This window comes from Bactrocera dorsalis, chromosome 5 (genome assembly GCF_023373825.1).
Source record: "Bactrocera dorsalis isolate Fly_Bdor chromosome 5, ASM2337382v1, whole genome shotgun sequence".
NCBI classification, from domain to species: Eukaryota; Metazoa; Arthropoda; class Insecta; order Diptera; family Tephritidae; genus Bactrocera; species Bactrocera dorsalis.
Genome location: NC_064307.1, coordinates 20,518,572 through 20,540,356, shown reverse-complemented (window position 1 = coordinate 20,540,356; position 21,785 = coordinate 20,518,572). Strand labels below are relative to the sequence as shown.

Below are 21,785 nucleotides of genomic sequence, written 5' to 3'. Positions count from 1 at the left end.
GTGTCTGCTGCGTCACTCTGTGCGGGCAGCCGAGTGTGAAAGTATCTCTGAGATATTAGTTTTTCTCTCGCGACGCTTTGAATTGGTCCAATCAGAATGCTTGAAAGCAACGTGCTAAACGCTGCTACCGTTGCTGCGGTTCTCTGTTTTGAATTTTGGTTTCCGTTCACAGTGTTGCCGAGTGACGTTTGAAATAAAATTTATTAAATTTATTGACGAAATAAAAAAAGTATTTATACGACAACTTAGTTTTGTATGTAAATAAAGCATATGCATTTACAAACAAAATTATAAGAATTTAATTTTTCAAGCATGATTGTATGCTACCTCATATGAACTTTTAAAATATGTCAGTAATTAGTAGCAGAGCTCATATTTTCCTTCACAGTATCATTTCACATTCAAACGAACGAAAGTTAGGACCGGTAAAGTCTAGAATGTGAATATCTCTATATAGCAAAAAAAAACGTCTTGAAATTGTAAATTTTGTGTAGAAATTTAAATACACACACTTTTCTCTCGTTCAACCCACCCTGTGTACAACAGAAGGGTTCTCTATTACAGAAAACTCTACTACCATACTTCAAAATCCACAGCCCACATTTCGTGCTGTCAAATTGACAGCCCGTCCAACGAACTTCCTGAATTCACATAAATCGTTCTTTCATTTTTCAATCGTTGAGCCGAATGTACGTGAAAATTGTAACACTTCTAATTTGTTAAAAATTAATGCTTATATATAAATATAGCATGAAATATTAATTTTATAAAGAAATAAAATGCCGAATTTTATAGTGAATAACAAATTTCTTGCATTTTAATAAAGATGTTAACGATATTTCGTGATTTTGTAACTAACTTGAACTTTCTACAATTTTAGCACTCGGTTAAAGAAGTGAAAAAATGGTCAACGGACGTATACCGTCTGTCTTCTCGAAGACATATGTGACACCACGTCGCCCTTATGAAAAGGCACGTTTGGATCAGGAGTTGAAAATCATTGGTGAATATGGTTTGCGCAACAAGCGTGAGGTCTGGCGTGTCAAGTACGCTTTGGCTAAAATCCGTAAAGCTGCTCGTGAGCTGTTGACTCTGGATGAGAAAGACGAGAAGAGATTGTTCCAAGGTAATTTAAACCTCAATATGAGCCAAATAATTGTTTAATGTGATGTAATGCAGATTTGACACTTCTTGTCTGAGAAAAAGTTGACGATAAACTTACATAATTAACTGAAAATTATTTGTTCTAATTCTAATTTTGTAAATCTTAAGCAAGTCTAAAAATGTGAAATTTGTTTTCTAGGTAACGCTTTGTTGCGTCGTTTGGTACGTATTGGTGTGTTGGATGAATCCCGCATGAAGCTCGATTACGTGTTGGGTTTGAAAATTGAAGATTTCTTGGAGCGTCGCCTGCAAACTCAAGTCTTCAAATTGGGTTTGGCCAAGTCCATCCATCATGCTCGCGTTCTCATTCGTCAAAGACACATTCGGTAAATATCTGCGATAGTACGCAACTGTGGATTCATGAGAATTTGTACAAAATATGTTCAGTAAGACCACTTGGGAGTCGAACAGCATAGTCTGCACCGGCTCTCAACGTCTTTTCAAAATTAGTTTGCATAGTAAAAAAAAACTTGTAAAAGTTTGAGCAAACTATGAAACGCGTAAGTTACAAAAACTGAACAGCTTTATATATTTCAGCATATAAATTGTATTTATTTGTGAATTGCAATTATTAATGACATGTTTTTTCGTTCCTTCTACAGCGTTCGCAGACAAGTGGTAAACATTCCATCGTTTGTCGTGCGTTTGGACTCGCAGAAGCACATTGATTTCTCACTGAAATCGCCCTTCGGTGGTGGCCGTCCAGGTCGCGTGAAGAGGAAGAACATGAAGAAGAACCAAGGAGGCAGTGGTGGTGCTGCTGAAGAAGAGGAAGATTAAACTATTTTTTATTAAATTACACAAATTGTGTATGACAACATTTAATAAATAGTGTTTCTCTTACTTTGAAAAAAAAAAATTGCTTTATTTTTTATATACATTTGGAACTTGAACACAAAACACAATTGCTTAAGCTCGGATATTCAAATGGAAATTAATGTAAAAGAAAATCTAGGGAGAAGCCACAAATTTTAAATTCGGGTTGAATAAATTTTGTAATATGAAAAGGCAATTCATAAGAATATTTCACAACAAAGTAATGATAAGGTAATGATACGTCATTCATTATTTGGTAGCTAGAACGGACGCTTTGCATTTACAAAAGTGACGGATACGTGCACATCCAATGGCGCCATCCTTCCACAAGAATGGCATCCATTGATATCGGTATAGGTGTGGTCGACAAAAAAACTTGTTTAAAAGCTTCGGGGTTTCCCCTTGGTATGATTTTTCCTAGAGATAGTGCTAGTCCTGATCTTTTCTCTGAAGTATTCCTTTTCCTAGGTTGATTAGCCAGCTCTTCCGATACAGGTTGGGAAGTTTTTACTTGCTTCGGTTTACCTCGGGTAGAACCAGATTTCGTTGCTTGTGGCGCTGCCGTTTGGGAAGACTCAGGTGTTAAGTTTTTGCTATTGTTGGAGCTCATCGCGCTGATTTGGGTTTGTAATATTTCACTAAAAAACTACTTTCAATTGTGAAAATCGTTCCCATTTACAGTAAATTTGCTGGTTTTAAGAATAGCAATTCAATTAAGGAATTATCCAAAGGTGAATATTCTTTAAGCGCTCGTCTTGGTGCTCTCATTATCCTTGGGCGGTTGTATAAAGAAGTGTTGGAATATAATTCATATAGTACAGATATGTAATATACACTATAATATGGAATGTTAGGGTCGTAGATATTATGTATAAAATGGCGACTGGCGTTGTTGTTGCTATAACAATAGAAACCATTTTTGAAATAATTTCTAGGAATAATGCCGAGTTAAATTCCTTGGCCGGACAAAAATCCAAAATCGTTCCCTGTTGTGCGAACGAATGATCGTCTCAGTTACCTGTGGCAAGTAGCCATTAGTCATTCATAATATACTTATATCTCGATATGAGGTTATCTAGCGGCGACTAGACTAGTATACATAAACATAAACTATACCTAGTATACTGAAACAATATGGGTATAATAGTTGCAAGTGATATGGGAAGACTATTCTAATTTTATAAAAAGAAAAACGTATCCAGTTTTATACAGTGGCAACACTTACCTACTGTTTTTCATTGCCATTTGCAGCCAGAAGCGAACGAAAAAATAAATTTTCTAATCAAATATATAAACTATGTTATAAAATGGAAATAAAAAGACAAGAATACTATTACACATTTCCTAAAAAAACACCCGTTTTGTGTATCTATACTAGCGCGAATGTAGTTGTTGTCAAACGTATACTATAATAAATATGTACAACAAAGGAATATTCTGCAAGGTAGCCACAGTCAACTGAGTCGCCAGTCGCCATTTTATATACATGCATACATATGTACCAACATTTCAATATAGTAAATATAGTTTGCGTTGTTGAGTGAAGCAGTTGTGTCGGAGAGATGGCGGAAAAATCGTAAGTATAAATAAAATATGAAGTTACAAGAATAAATAACTAATAAATGATAATTATTTCCAAGATTACTTAAAATAACAAACGGAAAGCAGTTCGAGCGGTTAGTGCATTTGATGCAGAAAAATCCTCAAATTGCCCGAGGAGCGCGAACATATGGACAAAGCAAGCAGCAAGTAGAGGAACAGTGGAACAAAATTGCGGACGAGCTTAACAATTTTGGGCCACCACGTAGGACGGGCAAAGAATGGCAGAGGGTAATATTTAAAATCATATACAAAATTCTTTTGCATTTTATAGATTTGTATACATATTCGCAGGTATGGATTAACTATAAGGCAAAAACCAAGAGAAAAATTAGTGATGAACATTTTCAACCATATCCCTTAACCAAACTGGAACAAACGGTGGCCGGCCTACTACAAGCAGAGTTTGGCGATAGTTTTGGTGCCGTATCTGATGAACTGCCATCAGCATCAAATTCATTCAGCAGCGCCATGAAAGAACCAACGAAGGATCAATACACTTTATTATTGAGAGAGATCGAAAAGAAGCCAGAATTAGGTAAACACACACCAGCATTTGGTCCACCACGCAATCAAGAGGATTGGGAAAGAATAGCAAAAAATCTTAATGCTATAGGACCACCGGAACGTAGCATACGTGAATGGAAAAAGGTAAATTATTAACGAAGACATACACACACTCTTTCAATAACCAATTTTTAATTAGGTTTTCCGTAGTTTAAAATTAAATACAAAAAAGAAGATAGAAGAAAATGAAGAAGCGGGTTACCCCAAGCATATACTTACGGAAATTGAAAAAGCAATGGGGAAGGTTCTTGAACTCATCGAAGCTGCAAAACCGATTGGAGAAACCTTTGGTGTACCTACAAGCCAATCATTGCCAATGGTTACTATCGCCAAAATGTCCCTACCTTCAGCCACCTTTTTGTCCGATAAGGAATCTGTAGAAGCAGAACCTACGTCACCACCCACAACTGGCGCTGGTAAGCGAAAATCCGACGATCACAGTAGTTTTCTATTTCGTCGTCAATTACAACACCAAGTACAATACATGAAAATATCAAAAGAAATGATGGAAATAATGGACAGACAGAGTCTATCACTACAGAAACTAACAACTGCTGTCGAGAGACAAGAAGAGTTAATGGAGAGACAATTGAAGTTGCTGGAAAGACAAACTGTAGCTATTGAACGTCAGGCTGCTGCTTTAGAAAGAATAGCGGAGTTATAATAGTTTTATGACTTTTTAAAGACTAAAAGTCTTTTTCAATTTGAAAAGAGATTTCATTTTTTAATAGGTGTTAAGTGATATTTTTTATAAAAATTAACATAATTTGAGAATACCAAAATACATACTACTTAGTCTTTTTTTTATCTTATTAGCATAATTTTCACTTTATGGTCAATCTTTGGAATTTTTCAAACTTTTAGCCAATTTTTTTCTTATTTTTAAAGCTTCCTCCGTTGCATTGATATCGCTTTCAAACCCTGTGCTATTATTCCAATTGTCATTCTTTGAATTCATAGCTACTGTCTCACCGAATTCCAAATTATCTTTATAAAATATACACGCATTATGAATTGCACAACAAACATTAATTATTTTAGTTGCTTTCTCCGGCAGATAATATATCGCTTTGCCATCCGCTATACAGCGAAATCTATTCTTAATAGTGTTGAAACATTTTCCTATGAATTTCTGTGCTTTAAGCAGTTTCTCGTTGTAAATAGTTTCGTAAGTCTCAGTGGGATTATGATACGGCGTCATCAAATACGGTTGTAGTGGCAGGTTAGAATCGCCTGTTTACAAAAAAAAAAATATTACTGAGTATTGTCTGCTGCATTTGTTTATGACATTAAACAGTTTTCACCTATTATCCAGAAATTCCGTTTTCCAGCATCATACAACGATTTTAAATACGCATTTGCACCACTTTGACGCCAAACATATTCATCATCATTTTCACCTGGCGTTCTTGCATCCACATATCGCACTACCAAGTTTGCATCACAAATCTGGTATTATATTTTCAAAAGCATTATGTAAAGTTTATGTTATTGTATTGTATTGTGTTATAGTTTACCATTAGCGTATTTATACTAAACGATCCACTTTTATTCTGGTATAGATGTCTTACTTCAACTGTGGGACGCTTTATTGGTATGTGGGTGCAATCAACACAACCAATTATATTAGGTACTTTAGTGCTTCTGTAAAATGCTTGTTTAGTCTCAGATTCCTCCTTTGCATTCATTTCTAAACGTATCCACTTGCCGCAGAATGAATCTTCAAAAATTTCCAAACACTCGCCCACGATTTTTGAAGTCGTGCCTTGCGATACACAAGTATATGAGTTTGTGCCAACATTCATTTGATATTTCCCACCAAGAGCACGGAAGAAACAAGCTAATTTGGTCATTTCTGGTATAGATGTGCATCGAAACCTTTTTTCCATTTTTGGAGCTATTTCTAATAAAATATTCTTAAAAACCTCTTTACTCACGCGAAATTGGTTGACAAATCTGTAGAAATATTACGAATTTCGTTAAGATTTAAAAGATAATTATAATTGAATAAATGACATACTCCTTATTTGGTAAATCGAGCACATTTGTGTTATCCCTTAAACGTCTACGAATAACACGCGGTTCTTCCTCCAAATCAAAGGAATGTGCATTAAAAAACATAAACATTTTATTATAGAACTTTTCTCCGCAATTTAAATTATTTTACTACAACAAAAAACAAAAACAAAATATTTGTTTACTTCGCGTGACAGTGTTACCACTAAGGCATAAATATTTACGTCAACAAAAAAGTGAATACTGCATATAATTGTTAACTTAACATGCTTATATACATAAATAAGATATTTAAATTTGTCCCAAATTTTACAAACTTGTATAATATTAACATTTAGTTAAATATTATTCGTTTAAAAATGCTTAACAATATATAAGTTAAAAAAACGTTTTTCCAATAGCAGTCAGGCATCACGCATCCCAAAGCACAAGTGGTAGCGCTGCCGGCCCGCTGTGACATAAACAACACCAAATCCTTGACCTTAAACTTTATAAGCTGCTACTGCTTGAGAAAACCACGTCAATATATTTGGATTTGTTGATTAAAAACTGTATTGCAAATCAAAATTGATTTCGCAGGAGGCAGCTGGAAAAAGCGTGCACATTAAAGTTTGCAATTATTATTTAAAATAAAAGAAATAAGCAACAAACAAAATGCCGAAAGCTGAGAAAGTGAAAGTAAATGTTAAGGAAAGGGTCGATGATAATGTTTGTGATTTGAGCTTGAGTGGAATTAATGAGATACCGGTGCGAGAGATAGTAAGTACACAATTGCAACTAATCATTCGCAAGTTGCATTACAAGAAATATGTATTAAATTCCAATTATGGTTCATATTATGAATGTAAAAAAGCTGGTTGAAAAATCTATGCGATACTTGAAAAAATTTCACTTTCATATTGAACCCCACACCTTTCCAAGCATATACACATCAAGTTAGTATGTAGTTGTCTGGTTATGTATGCCCAGTTCATAGATGCACCCTTATCGCAACGAATCGTTTTCCATTCAACCATAGGGGTGTTTTCAAAGTGAATTGCTGCTGCTTGTTGGCATAACAGTTGGTTTGTGTACCTTTTTGTATCCTTGTGTGCTATATTTTTTTACAACTTGCAAATGGAGTGTGAGTTCTGCTTTGTGTTGAATAAAGTATAAACTTTTCACTTTTTCTTTTCAGGCTTCTTTTAAGCGGGTTACTGTGTTGGACTTGTCGAGCAATTGTATCACTTCATTGGGAGTATGTTGATGTTGATAGACTTTTTCAATGCCAAAACATATTTGATGATTTGTTATTTTATTTTTGATTGCAATTCAACAGTTATGTGAAATAACTGATTTTATGCCATATTTTCAATATTTTCCATTATACAGTTAATAATGAATACTATTGCATTTTAGAAAAGTTTCATCACTCTAACACGTCTCGTGAAAGTTGACTTAAGTAAAAATCAAATACGTTATTTACCCGAGGAATTTGGTTTACTACGCAATTTGCGACATTTGGACTTGTACGATAATAAATTGGAGCATCTACCTCTAAGCTTTGGCAATTTAACAAATTTACGATATTTGGATTTGAAAGGCAACCCCTTGACGCCAGCACTAGCCAAAGTGGTTGGCTTCTGTCTTACCACCAAAGAATGTCAGGATTCAGCTAGAAATACCGTACGTCTTCAATTAATTATAATTAGTTTTAATAAAACTATGCTTCATATTACAGGTGAAATTTTTGAATCGCATGCAAGCCGAAGCGGAGAAGGCTAAAGAGCAGTACAAACTCGAAGCGTTAACGATCGCTACTGCTCCAACTGAGGATATTGGCGTCGAAGAGAAACCGCTTGAAAATGCAAAATCAAAAAAATCAACTGCTAAGAAAGCTAAATCGAAATCAAAGAAATCAAACACCAACAACAATAACAATGATATTAGCACTGAAGTGAAAATTGCACCAACAAACGCCAACAACAAGGCTACAAAATCTAAAAGACATGGAAATGGTGCGGCGAAAAAGTCCGCATCCAAATCGAGCACAGCACTTACAACTGTTTTCACATTCTTCATACTGCTGGCCATTAATGTCGTGGTCATTTACATGATTATGTTCAAGAATCCCGAGATAGCCGATCGTTTGGTAGAGTTTATACCACATCAATACCGCGACTGGATACTGACCAAAACGGAAATTTTCCGTCTTCGTGTCACCGACTGGATTTCGGAATTTCGCACACCGCCACAGGAACACTGACGGTTCATTTATTTGAAGCCGTAGGTTGTGTGACGCGCTTCAAATAAAACGCCAAGAAATGAAGAGTTTGAGCATTTTTACACATAAAAACAAAGATCAAAATTGCTTGGAAGCATTTCGTATAATAAACACCAGTCAAGCAATGAATAAGGCATATACACGCGCTTTGCAGTTGAGAGGTTTAACTAGCAACCACAACGCGTGCAACCAAAGAGCATTCTAAATACCAAGTGGAAATAAAAAAACATGAAATAACTAATAATAATAATATTGAAAATGTCGTATAAACAACAAGTGAGAGATAATGAATTGGAGTGGAAAGCAAACCGCGAAAAGCTTTCAATAAAAATTAATTTAGGCTTTTTCACTGCCAGGAGAGGAGCGGATAGTGGCCGTAATATTAATTTTCATCATTATGAGTATATATATATATATTAAGTCAAGCACTTCACATCACAACAGCACACAATAACTCAAACGCACTGGCAGTTGCATATTTATATTAATTACATTAACGTAACTGTTTTCTGAGAAGCTGCAGCCTACAAACAAACAAACATGCATACAATAACAATATAAAAACTACACACCAACAACTATGATATTACAATAGAATTTACAAAATAAACTTCAATAGTTCCACATGATTAACAAAAGAAACTACTACTATTACAACTACAACTATGTACACTCACACAGCAATCCTATGCAATAGACTAAATGCCATAGTTTACATACATACATACAAACATACATGCATAAATATATAAAGTTGCAATTTAATTCAATTACAAATTTCACACAAGCAAAGCTGTCACAATTTCTCTGGGCAAATTATTACATTTTTATACAGATTCCATAGCCATGAAAGGAGTTCTCAAAGAACTCCGCACATACACTCACACATACATAGCTTTTTTTTTTAAATTATGTTAACTTGTTGTTTGATTGTAGTTAAGTTATTTCACATTTATGCTATTTATACATATACATACATACATATATACAATATAATTTAATACATACATACATGCATAGTTATAAATATAATTAGCAATTTTATTGCTTTCGATTGCATTAAATTAGTATCTTTTTCATAATAATAAAGCATTTATAGAATTTTGTTAAAAGCTTTCACATTCTTATACATAAATTAAGCATTTGGTATTTACTCTTAATTTAAATTAATTACTTTTATCAATACATATTTGTAAATACACATGCAAACGATTTTTCGATCGATAAGCATTAATATTTTTAAAATAAATCAAATAAAAACGCCATTTTAGTATGAACTTGAAAGAATTTTGTAATTTATTGCGGTTTTGTTGGAACATTTCGAAAACTAACCTCAAAATTGTTGGCGAAAAAATTAGCACTAAATTGTTTACAAAAAAAGAAAACGTTAACATCGGTTGCAACGAACTGTAATAGCCTTCGCAAGTGCATTAATATAGCATGAAAGCGTATAAAAAGATTTTTATCATGGCTTTGATCGACAAGTTTGTATGGTAGATATATGCTATAGTGGTTCGATCTGCACGATTTCTTCAGGGATTGCAGTGTTGTGTTGGACAATAATCCCTGTCAAATTTTGTGAAGATATCTTGTCAAATACAAAAGTTTTCCATACAATAACTTGATTTGAATCGGTCAGTTTGTATGGCAGCTATATGCTATAGTGGTCCGATCTGCACAATTTCTTCAGGAATTGCAGTGTTGTGTTGGGCAATAATTCTTGTCAAATTTTGTGAAGATATCTTGTCAATTACAAAAGTTTTCTATACAAGAACTTGATTTGGATCGGTCAGTTTGTATGACAGCTATATGCTATGATGATCCGATATCAGCGATACCGACAAATGAGCAGCTTCTTGGGGAGCTAAGAACGTGTGCAAAATTTCAAACCGATATCACAAGAACTAAGAGACTAGTTTGAATATATAAAAACGAAGCTTTAAAGCTGATTAACCCAAACACTCCGTCATATAGTGGATTGGATAGGGAAAACATTATTTTTTCACTATCAGTTATATAATGTCTTTAGAGCCCAAAATTGTACTTAAAGAAATTCAAAAAAAAAAATTTATATTTTGAAAATTCTATACTGACCTAATGCTTTAAAAAAAGTATAAACATATTTTTTATACTAATTTTTCCGAGTGTACTTGGGAAGCTACAAGTTAAATCGTTACTATTCGACAACTTTAACGCTCCCACAGTGTCAAGTTGTACTTTCAGCGAGCAAGTCTAGCTTTTATACTCGCATCGGCGTGTTTGTTTACATCCGCTCGTTTTATGAGCCGACGCTTATCTGCACTCTAGCGCTATTATCACATGCAATATCAATATTTTCAATTTATTTTCGATTTGTTTCGTCGTATTTGCGTGTAAACAATGAGCCGCTGGCCGTTGTTCGGCGTGTGTTTCATCTGCTTGACCTTTAACAATGCTGCCATTGGCGAGCGTTATGAACCGAATTGGGCCAGTCTCGACAAGCGTCCATTGCCCAGCTGGTATGATGAGGCGAAAGTCGGCATCTTCATACATTGGGGCGTATATTCGGTGCCCAGTTTCGGTTCCGAGTGGTTCTGGCAGGACTGGTTAAGTGAGTGGCACGTAGCATAAATGTTTGTATGTAAATATGTATGTATGTGTTATCAATGATTTTCTTATTTTAGATTTGCATTATCCGAACTATTTGAGTTTTATGAAAAACAACTACAAGCCGAATTTCTCTTATCAGGAGTTTGCTCATGAATTCACAGCTGAATTGTTCAATGCTACTAAGTGGGCGCTGCTCTTTCGCGACAGTGGAGCAAAGTGAGTAAAATGTGTTGTAAAAATTTTCGTATTGAATTCGGAAGTATTTTTAGAAGCCAGTTGTGGAAATGGAAGAGAAATTGGAAAAAAATTAGAAATTTTGAAGATTCCAAAAATATCTTAAAGAGAAGCCAATTCTTTTTCTGACGCCACAAAATTAAAATTTCTTATACAGAAAGTAGGACTCTTGAAACCCCTTTTTATGATAGATTTAAGGATCAACCTCTATAGGTTCTAATCTTCTGGTTACCATTCAACCGTTATTCGAGATTGGGTGCCGAGTTTAACTTCGAAAGCTCCAAGCGACTTCCATAGGGAATCGATTAGTGTTCTCATATGTGTATGGTATATGTATTTTTTCGATCAATTCGATCTTCTCAATAAATTCGAATTCTCATACATAATTCTAAACCCCCAAAAACAAAACTTCGAAAACGTTAAGGCTTTATGTAAGACAAAAACTATAAACAGTCTCAAAGTAGAACTCTGAAGTATCAGCAAAATGGGCTCGTAGGGGAAATAAAGAACGGAAGAAGTTAAACATCCTCAAAGAAACAGATTTTATGAATTCTCTTTTTTCGAGATAAAAAATAAAGTATTGGTGAGATTGGATTTTCTTTAATAGGAAGAATACAAGTCAAGTTTACGATCGTACATGCCTTGTTTTCGAAGACAAAATGCCGTAATTAATTGGAGGTATTATATAGAATGAAAGTCTCGAAAAATACTTCCCAAAAAGTTAAAACCTAATGAGTTAGAATACTCCTAGTATCAAAGACCTCTAATGGAACGGTTAAGACGATTTTTCGGCTACAGCATTATAGCTTATAGGTTGAGTTACTAGAAATTTGGACTTTCGACTATTTAATAGCAGCTTCCGATTTAGTTCAATACTGAAGCTGATGATTAACAAGAAGCTGAGACCATGATCCTTAAATTATGAATTCCTAACGAACTTTTCTTTCCAGATACGTCGTCTTAACCAGCAAGCATCATGACGGTTACACACTTTGGCCCTCCACATCGTCATTTAGCTGGAATTCCATGGATGTGGGACCGAAACGAGACATAATTCGTGAGCTTTTAATATATTTACACAAATTAAGTCCCTAATAATTTTTCAAATCTCTCAATTCAGGTGAACTTTCGTCCGCCATACGCAAAGAGACCTCACTCAAGTTCGGCCTTTACTATTCGCTCTTCGAATGGTTCAATCGTCTATATATCAATGATAAATTGCATATATTTTTGGAACAAAATTATGTGAATAGAAAAATGCGTCCGGAACAAATGGAATTGGTCAATGAATATCTGCCGGAGATCTTATGGTCCGATGGTGATTGGGAAGCGCCAGCCAAATATTGGAAGGCGGAAGAGTTTATAGCTTGGTAGTTATCGTTGGAGAAGATTTTGGTATTATAATAGCATACAATTTTGTATTTTTAGGTTATATAATGACAGTCCGGTGCGCGACACCATTGTCACCAATGATCGTTGGGGTTTCGGCACAGCGTGTCATCATGGCGACTTCTATAACTGTCAAGATCGCTATAATCCCGGCATTTTGCAGGCGCACAAGTGGGAAAATGCATTTACGCTGGACAAAAGCAGCTGGGGACAGCGTTTCGATGTCGAACTAAATGATTTTATGACGTCAGAGGAACTTATTGGCGGTAATTTCGGCACTTTAGCAAATTGAAAGTCGAGACTCTGCAATCTTTCATTATTATTATTTTTTTTTTTCAAATTAGAAATTGTGAAAACCGTTAGTTGCAATGGCAACGCACTCATCAATGTGGGTCCCACGAAATATGGCACAATATTGCCCATCTTCGAGGAACGTTTACGTGATATGGGCAAATGGTTGAGCGTTAACGGTGAGGCGATTTATGGCAGCAAGCCTTGGGTGTACCAAAACGACAGCATCACGCCTAATGTGTGGTACACACAGCAGTTGGATCCAACCAATTCATCGTCGATTATATATGCGATCGTTTTGGATTATCCCTACGATACGAATGAAATAGATTTGCATCCGATCGGTAATTTGGCGAAAGATACCAAATCGAACGTACTGTTATTCGGCTATGAGGAGGATATGAGTGACATAGGCAACGCCGATATGTCTGTTACGCTGCTGGGCATGGAGCATGCGCAAATAGATGTAATTTATGTTTCTTATTTGCTTTATACTTAACTGTTTTTTTTTCTTCTAGTGGTCTCTGAGCGGCAATAAATTACACATCGTATTCCCGCCAAAGCATCATATCGACAAGAATGGACTGAGGTTCGCGTGGACCTTTAAAATTTCTAAACATGGCATAAATTGGCTTTAATTTATATAAAAAAACATTTGCAATTACAAACATCTGCTTCAATATAAGATGATTCATGATTGTTCAGCAATAAATATTCATTATTATATATATATATTTTTTTTAATTTCGTTTTCTTTAGTTTAATATTCAGAACCCTTTAGGCTAGAAGAATAGAGCTCTTATATTGATCTTATAAGTCGCCAATTTTGCTTAGGCGTTTAATTTCTATTTAGTAAGCCTTGATCTCACAAGTGAGGGACACTTAAAAAGGAAATGTTGAGATGTTTTCGGCTGCTCTTCCTCCATATAGCTTCTGCAACCGGTAGGATTCTCAACCTTACAACCCCCCAGCCCCAAAAACAGAGGAGAGACTATCCTTACTGATAGCAGAGGGCTCTCTAGATCTCTTAGAATCGATCTCAAGTCAATGTTATGTTAGAGCCCCCACAACTGGGAAGAGATTATCCGTACTGAAAGCAAAGAGCCCGCTGGATCTCTTACAATCGATCTTGGGCCAAATGGATTTTGCGACAGCGCAATAACCGATTGTTTTCCAGTGCTGGCCAAGCTCCCGCGTATCCCATCTATCCAGTAGTAGAACTATACGGTGAGAAGAGTAGAGCAACGTCAGCTTATCAGCTTTACCTACGATTCCGATAGGACCTGGCACCCATACTAGTTTAATCTCAAAGTGATTCAATGCCCTTGATAACAAAGTTAGACATTTATTTACCAGCCTTGAACTCACTTTTAGTGAGTTCGCCGTCCTTCTATAAGAGTGCATAGTTACTACTCTAAAGCAGACTGCACTCCGGGGTAGTAAATCTGCCGCTACGTTAATGACAGCAACCTCGGCTTGAAAAACGCTAAAATAGGCAGCAATTTTGAAACGGAATTTGATATACAGTTCCGGGCAGTATATCGCTTCACCAACCTTCTCCATAGCTTTGACACAGCCGAAAGAAGCTCACTGCCGCTCTGCTCCAACGGCTTCTACCCACCCACAATTCAACTTTCTCGCAGATATTTGGACAGAGAAAAAGCTGCTAGAATTTAGTTTGGGGACTCCATGATCCAAAAGAACAATATTCATTAAAAGGTTGTATTGTTTAGACTCTTTTAGAGGGATAGTTGTCAAAGTAAGCTTCTTGATTTTGTCCCTTCTTAAACTAGACGATATAACAAAATCTTTTTCAGACTTAATGGTGTTCTATAGCTATTGAGAAGCTCATATCCTTACGAAAATGAAGACCTTCTCACAACAAAACCTGCGTTCCCTGATAGATAAAGTTATACACTCAATTCCTGAGTCGAAATTTGGCTATGAATCTTAATTAGAGAATACCCATTGGCGGTAGGGTATTTAAAGCGCATCGTAATAAAAACATCAGTCAGAAATGCATCGAAATGTGTTTACATATAAGAGATGGAACAGCTTATAACACCACAGAGTCCATTGGCACAGTGTGCCCTAAAGAAGTAAGCTCAGTGAACGTGCTTGTTAGAACTGTATGTATATAGAATTACCATAAATCCTACAAAAGTAGTTCAAGCCTTTCTTGAAGCTTGATTCATTTACATCCAAGTCGAATCTAATCAAAGTAATCGAAATTCGAAAAGACTATGTGTATTAAAAAAAAGGAGTGGGAAGGATTTAGGAGTCAATAACCAAGAGTTCTACGAATATAGTACACTCAAGATCGAGTTTGACTCTGGCATTTTTTCCTACATTGTTACGATCTTTCTACGTGAAGGTGAAGTTCAACCTCAATATCTCAATGAGTGTGTCTTTAGAAGCTGTTTGTTTATGTTGCGAACTATTTGCCTGGCGATTTTTATTCATTGAACCATGGCCCGTTTGCCGATGAGCAGTTTTCAAGATAAAAAAGCTTCAAAAACAGAAAAAAGTCACTGTCTTTTTTTATGTTTTTACCATTGATGTGATTTATACTCAAGCCATTAACCAAAATGGTTGAGTCGATCCATAACAGCTATTAAGATATTTTGCTATCTCTCGGATAGAGTTTTTCAAGCATTCTTCCTTTAAGGGGTTACATGGGTTTACGGGTTTCAAAAAATCGATTTTTTATTGTATTATTAAATTCTACAACACCTCTAGAATTTTGCCCTAAATCCGATTAATATTCGATTCGAAGATACATCCTTGAGAACTTGAGCGCTCGAGGCTAGATAGGCTAAGTACGCCGTTTTTAAACGCATTTTTCTCGAAGCTGTGTTTTTGAAGTCTGTTGGCAAGATTTTTCGAGAACTACTCTACCGATCTTTAATAAAATTTTACACCGGTCTTTGAGATACAATTTTTAAACACTTCGGCGAAAGATTTTTTTTTCGGTTACAACTTTTTGAAAAAATAAATGCCGCGAAATTTTCACTAAAAGTTTCTTTTTTTTTTTTGTAGAAAGTCGACAAAAATTCAAACTTCAGTTTTTTTTCTTCGTTCAAGTTCTAAGTTAATGTTTCAACTAAAACATATATTTTTTTCATTTAGATGATCCTATTAGGAGTTATTTTGCCAACGCGGGCCAAGTTTACAATATTTTTTTCAAAAAATTTCAGAATTTTTTTGTTAATAGTGTAATTTTGTAAAAAAAATAATTCTATTAAAATATTTCATTTTTTATATTATATAAGAAAAAAAATTTTGACTAAAAGTTGATTTTTAGTCGAGGAAACCCATGTAACCCCTTAAGTTATTTGATGTTATCGTCATTAATGGAAAGGTGGATGGAGGACTTGTATGTGGCATTTGAATATACTCGTATATTAAAATTTTATTCACTTAAAGGGGCTTAACAAATCTAAAGTCGTATCAACATATCGGAAGAAAAAATGCAAATTTCAAAGGTTGTCTGGGAGATTAGACCACATAAAAAAATCGAGTATACAATATATGGAAAATTTATACCTTTATACAATAGAATTTCACATTTCACTTCAGTAGTTACTTAAATTCAAGTGCCATCGACTGAAGGGTTGTGAAAAGGTATGAGATTATAGCGAAAACGATGGAAGGGCAAAAGTAAGCATTAGAATATAGTAAAAAGTAATTTCGATTTTTTAAATATATACATACAAGTATTTGTATTAAATATAAACATATATAAAATCTTCTGATTACAAAAAATAATAAATAAATCGATAGTATCGCTAGTCCCCATATAATAAATATGTCCTGCCGAGACAATACCATAATCTCTGTGCAAATTATTCATGATCAAAATCTAATCCTTGTATGGAAAACTTTTTTATTTAGCAAGATATCTTCACGTAATTTGGCACGAATTATTTTCCAAGAAAAAGATATAATTTTTGAAGAATTTGTTTCGATCGGACAGCTATAGTTAATAGCTGTCATACAAAATGATTGCTTAAAATCAGGTCCTTGTATAGAAAACATTTTTATTTGACAAGATTTATTCAAGAAATTTGGTACGGACTGTTTTTCACGACAATGCTATAAAATGTGAGCGAATTGTTCAGATCGGAGCACTACAGCATATAGCTACCATACAAACTGGCCGATCAAAATCAAGTTCCTGTAAGGAAAACTTTTTTATATGGCAAGATATCTTCACGAAATTTGGCATGAATTATTTTCCAATAAAAAGATATAATTTTTGAAAAATTTGTTTCGATCGGACCACTATAACATATAGCTGTTATACAAACCTATTGGTTAAAATCAAGTCCTTATATAGAAAACTTTTTTATTTGGCAAGATATCTTCACGAAATTAGGCATGAATTATTTTCCAATAAAAAGATATAATTTTTGAAAAATTAGTTACGATCGGACGGCAATAGTATATAGCTGTCATACAAACAGATTGATCAATATCAAGTTCTTGTATGAAAAACATGTTTACAGCTGAAGCTCCTTACAAATTGCGAGAATGTAAAATATTCGGTTACACTTGAACTTATTTCTTCCTTACTTGTTCTAGTTATAAACAAATATATTTAGATTTAAATAATATAATAATACTATTTTTAATTTTTGACTTACTGATAAGTACACAATAGATGCAGGATTGTTTCTGCATGAACAAATTTACATACATACATACATACATGAAAGCGGATATTGTCATTTGTACCGTAGTTGATAATTGTTTATGATTGTGAAGAAAGTCATTTACATATGTTCATATGTATATAGTTTATCTGTGATGAAATACAAATTTATAGAAATAGCAAGTCATCGTGACCTCTTCGAAATTCATTAAGGAGTCCAAAAAACAAGGTATTGTGAAATTTGAAAGTCACACATACATACTCTCACACAAACGCAAATTAAGAGCGGTTTAGGCGAGTGTGATATTCTTGCACCACGGTGAGAGCGCTTAACATGGCATGCCAGCGCATTAACATATGTATGTACGGTGTAATGTTAACTCTGTTAACAGCGCAAAATCAATTTCAAATGATTTGTTATTGTTGGCTTGTATGATATCTAATTCTAGTGGGTCATTATCTATTATTGTTTGATTTAAATTGAATGTGTGTATATGTATGTATATATGTGTATGTATGTATGTAGGTACGTATATATATATGTGCATATGTTTGATGACTTGTCCACACCGAAATTGGTGCGAAGTATGACCAAACTTGTTTACATTTCACACACACACATACACAATGCATATGTATATTTATGTGTGTGTATGTGAGTTTGCACTTGATTTTAAATAAAATTTGACACTCACATTAAACGAACAGTTATTTTGTCATTTGCTTTTATTTATCTGCATGTTCACGTTTCTTTTATCTATTTGTTGTTGTATTGTTTATGTGTTTTTTGCTTTTTTTTTCTTTGCAAACTTCTCAATTTGCAAAATTGCAATTCATTTTTAAAATTTCATCATCGAACGCGGCACCACGTGCACACGTTACCAATATCTTAAAGAGCACCGTGAGCATAAACCGAGTATGACTCTTTTTGTTGTTGCTTGGATATTGCTCTTTTCATTATTGTTGGTGTACACAACGAGCGGTAAAGGTGTATAGCTTGCAGCAGGATTAAGGATACCTGTTTGCTGACGTCAAAACGTGGCTGATTTCATCATGCTTTGAGGCTCCTTTTTTGTTTTTTTTTTTATTTTGATGGCGCGCTCTCGTAAAAAGTAACGAAAGGAGAGAAGAATGCAGTTTAGAAGTATATAGATATCCCTTTGAGACTCACTTAATTAGAAAGTGTAAAATGTTAAATGTTAAACCTTGAGAAAAGTTGTATGTATATATTTTTTGTTGAAAAAAAAATTCTTGGAGAATTTGGTGCGAATTCTTGGAGAATTTTTTTTATTGATTTTCGAAGAGTTATGTTAAGATCCCCGAAAATACGTTGTAAGCCTAGATTAAAGTTTTAAGTTAATTTTTTGAGTAGTTAAATTTGTGTATTAAAACAAGTTCTGTAATTAAGATCTCAAACTCGAATCTCTCCGCAAAATTAAACAGTCACATACCCATAAATTAAATTTTTAAATTAATTTCACTAAAATAATGCATATTTCTGATTCGATATATATATAGATATATATTTGCTGAATAAACTGTCGAATATATTGCAAATAGAGAACCTAACCTCAATTTTTTATTGTATAAATGGAATGGAGATTTGTTGGTTTTGAGAATTTTACACCAAAATTAAGTAAAAATTTAATATTCAGAATGGTTTTCGGCGACATTTTTGTTAAAAACGTTGTATGTACTTAAGTTGTTGTCGAAGGAGCGTGACGAGTAGTCGGAAAAGTAAAGGCAGGGTACTAAAAAAGTGATTTGATAAATACATTCTCTTATTAGTCAGTTTTTTTTTTATCTAAAGTAACGAGTAGACTTTTTTTTGAAACGGAAACCTATAATGATGACGTCATTAGTGGCATTAAATGCATTATTCCTAAACGCAGGAGTGTTAGAACTTCCTACATGGCTTCTGTGAGTGGTCGCTCCTTTTGTAGAATCACTTTCCCGCCTATAAGCGCTTGTGATACACATACACATACATTCTACTCACTTTTCGCCGGTTGTGGCCACATGTTGCTAAGAGATTCCAATGGGCAGCGCTTGATTTAACAAAATAACAGAAAAAGTATTTGTATTTGAAAATCGGAATGTATAGCATGTAGTCAAGGAATTAAATGCGTATATATGTAGTATAAGTATATATTTTTATATATATAAGTAGGTAAATAAATATTTGTAGTTAAAAGAAGGGATGCAAGCACGCCCTCCCATCGAGAGAGCGGGAGAGACCTTTTGATTTGCGTGAGAAACAAAAATGAATTGGTAAAATATCACAGTGATACCACTTTATGCTACTTTTTCCTAGTAAAATTTTTCAGAAGACCCAAAAGTACAATTGCAAAATTATTTTTATGCGAAAAAAATGTATAAAATAAAAATAAAAATTAAAAAATCAAAAAAAAAAAAAAATTAAATTAAATTAAAAAAAATATTAAATTATAAATGCAATAATTTTATTTTTTAAAATGAATGCTTGTTTTAAATTGTGTTAAAGCAAACGTAAAGATGTGATAAAAGATATTATAATTACAAAAACAAAAAAAAATATTAAAATATTTTACAAAAATATTATTTTTATGAGAAAGATGAAAAGAGTACCATAAAAATTAGTAAAATTATTTAATTTTATAAAAAAAAATACATCAAGTGTGTGTTAAAAAAACTAAAAATTTTAAAATATTAAGTAAATTACTATTATTTTTTTTTTTGAAAAAAGTAAAAAAAAAACTTTTGAGAAAAGTAAAAAAAATAAAAACTAAAAAAGTGTAAAATTCTTATAAAAAATTAAATTTTTTGCAAAAAAAATTTTAATTTGTGTTAATATCACAAAGCACTGGTGTGAAATTAATTTTTAAAATTATTCTTTCTTTTATAAATTTTGAAATATTTTTTTTTTAATAAATTAATAATTTTTTTTATTTATTTAAATCTACAAAAATAAAAAATAAAAATAAAATGTTTTTAAAAATTCAAAATTCCTCCGAAAACACCGCACAAATATCACAGCGCTATGGCAACGTTGTGATAAAAACCAACATTCTGTGCTGGCGCGTATTTAAGTGCCTATATATTAACGCGTCTAGTTCAGTTGCTGATAGTTTTTCATAGGAATCATAACGTATGTGATATTTCGTGCAGTGCTCATTTCAAACTTTATCACTCCTTATTAGCAAAACCGTAAAAAATTTTTGGTTTCTAGAAAATTTAGAAATTTTAATATATTTAGAATAAGTATACCAGTGTGCTCGAAACAATTTTTATCATCAAACGGTGTCCTATGAAGTTTTAGTAGTGCATTTCTTCAAGAAAAAGTAAAAAAGTGCAACGAAATTTTTTTATTCTCCACGTGTGGAACAACGCTAGTTAACAAAGGCAAAAAGTGAATTTTTGGCATAGTCCTTCAAATAAAAAAGGCAAAAAGTAACCACGACGAAGTTAACACATGCACACAAATCCACGTATCCGGCTGTGAAAAGGCAACGCTGCAGATATACAAACATATTTAAATGTAAGTTGAATGCTTCATTATGTAAAACGGCCACGAATGTGGCGCTTTTGTGAAAAAGACATATCATAAAAGTCGCATCTCGGTGCCATAGAGGCATTGACTTTTGCCCCGATTGCTTTTGCATGCGCGTAACTTCCAATAAGAGTGTGCTATATGTGGTTTAACATTAACGAAAGAATTGTACAAAGAAATTTAAAAGAATGTTAACAAAAGTCTTGATTTCTATGCGACAGATAATGTCATTTAAATTGTGTTACGTTGCTTTAGCGTGAGAGCTTTACTGGTTTTGCTGGCGTATTGTAGCTAACACGAGGGATACATACAAATGTGTGTGAGTGTGTGCTTGTGCCCAAATTCGTGCTCATCCTAGGCCAAAGCACAAGGTATTATGTGTGTATAAGTACCCTGTGGGAAACCTTGACATTTGTGCAAGAAAATTAAAAAAAAAAAAGTGAAAATATTTTTTATTTTTCTTTTAATCAAATTTTTTTTTAGAAAATTTAATATTTAAAAAATAATTTTTTTTTATTTATTTTTTTTCTAAATAAATATTAGTGTAAAAATTTTTGTAGTTTGACCATAAAAGTTTTATTAAATTAAAATTGAATGTTTTATCAATTTTTTTTAAATAAAGTATAGTTGATGTAAAAACTTTGAGGATACTGCGCACAAATTTTGAAAAAAAT

General features: G+C 33.6%; 6 protein-coding genes across 6 annotated transcripts in view; 5 read left to right on the top strand and 1 right to left on the bottom strand.

Moving 5' to 3' along the window:
• The first annotated feature begins 582 nt into the window (after positions 1 to 582).
• LOC105230054 (40S ribosomal protein S9) lies at positions 583 to 2,006 on the top strand. Its single transcript, XM_011210625.3, has 4 exons — positions 583 to 689; positions 881 to 1,126; positions 1,304 to 1,490; positions 1,767 to 2,006. Exons 2-4 carry the CDS (start codon positions 904 to 906, stop codon positions 1,942 to 1,944), a joined length of 588 nt encoding a protein of 195 aa, XP_011208927.1. The 5' UTR covers positions 583 to 689; positions 881 to 903; the 3' UTR covers positions 1,945 to 2,006.
• A 1,218-nt stretch (positions 2,007 to 3,224) lies between these two features.
• LOC105230053 (uncharacterized) lies at positions 3,225 to 4,934 on the top strand. Its single transcript, XM_011210624.3, has 4 exons — positions 3,225 to 3,556; positions 3,621 to 3,810; positions 3,874 to 4,230; positions 4,286 to 4,934. Exons 1-4 carry the CDS (start codon positions 3,543 to 3,545, stop codon positions 4,808 to 4,810), a joined length of 1,086 nt encoding a protein of 361 aa, XP_011208926.2. The 5' UTR covers positions 3,225 to 3,542; the 3' UTR covers positions 4,811 to 4,934.
• Positions 4,845 to 6,381, bottom strand: LOC105230052 (putative nuclease HARBI1). Its single transcript, XM_011210623.4, has 4 exons — positions 6,167 to 6,381; positions 5,664 to 6,102; positions 5,451 to 5,595; positions 4,845 to 5,379 (listed from the first exon to the last, which is right to left on the bottom strand). The coding sequence occupies exons 1-4, from the start codon at positions 6,271 to 6,273 to the stop codon at positions 4,982 to 4,984; spliced, it is 1,089 nt and encodes a 362-aa protein (XP_011208925.2). The 5' UTR covers positions 6,274 to 6,381; the 3' UTR covers positions 4,845 to 4,981.
• Positions 6,382 to 6,491: 110 nt separating this feature from the next.
• On the top strand, positions 6,492 to 8,974 carry LOC105230051 (leucine-rich repeat-containing protein 59). Its single transcript, XM_011210622.4, has 4 exons — positions 6,492 to 6,921; positions 7,340 to 7,399; positions 7,561 to 7,827; positions 7,883 to 8,974. Exons 1-4 carry the CDS (start codon positions 6,817 to 6,819, stop codon positions 8,405 to 8,407), a joined length of 957 nt encoding a protein of 318 aa, XP_011208924.2. The 5' UTR covers positions 6,492 to 6,816; the 3' UTR covers positions 8,408 to 8,974.
• A 1,635-nt stretch (positions 8,975 to 10,609) lies between these two features.
• Positions 10,610 to 13,654, top strand: LOC105230050 (putative alpha-L-fucosidase). Its single transcript, XM_011210621.3, has 7 exons — positions 10,610 to 11,015; positions 11,089 to 11,230; positions 12,199 to 12,305; positions 12,369 to 12,618; positions 12,677 to 12,903; positions 12,982 to 13,394; positions 13,447 to 13,654. Exons 1-7 carry the CDS (start codon positions 10,805 to 10,807, stop codon positions 13,564 to 13,566), a joined length of 1,470 nt encoding a protein of 489 aa, XP_011208923.1. The 5' UTR covers positions 10,610 to 10,804; the 3' UTR covers positions 13,567 to 13,654.
• A 7,019-nt stretch (positions 13,655 to 20,673) lies between these two features.
• The window catches only part of LOC105230049 (proton-coupled amino acid transporter-like protein pathetic), a 40,470-nt gene continuing 39,358 nt past the window's right edge, over positions 20,674 to 21,785 (top strand). Inside the window, exon 1 of the mRNA XM_049457487.1 lies at positions 20,674 to 21,099. The gene's annotated coding sequence lies outside the window, so the exon portion shown is untranslated. The remainder of the gene's footprint in view (positions 21,100 to 21,785) is intronic.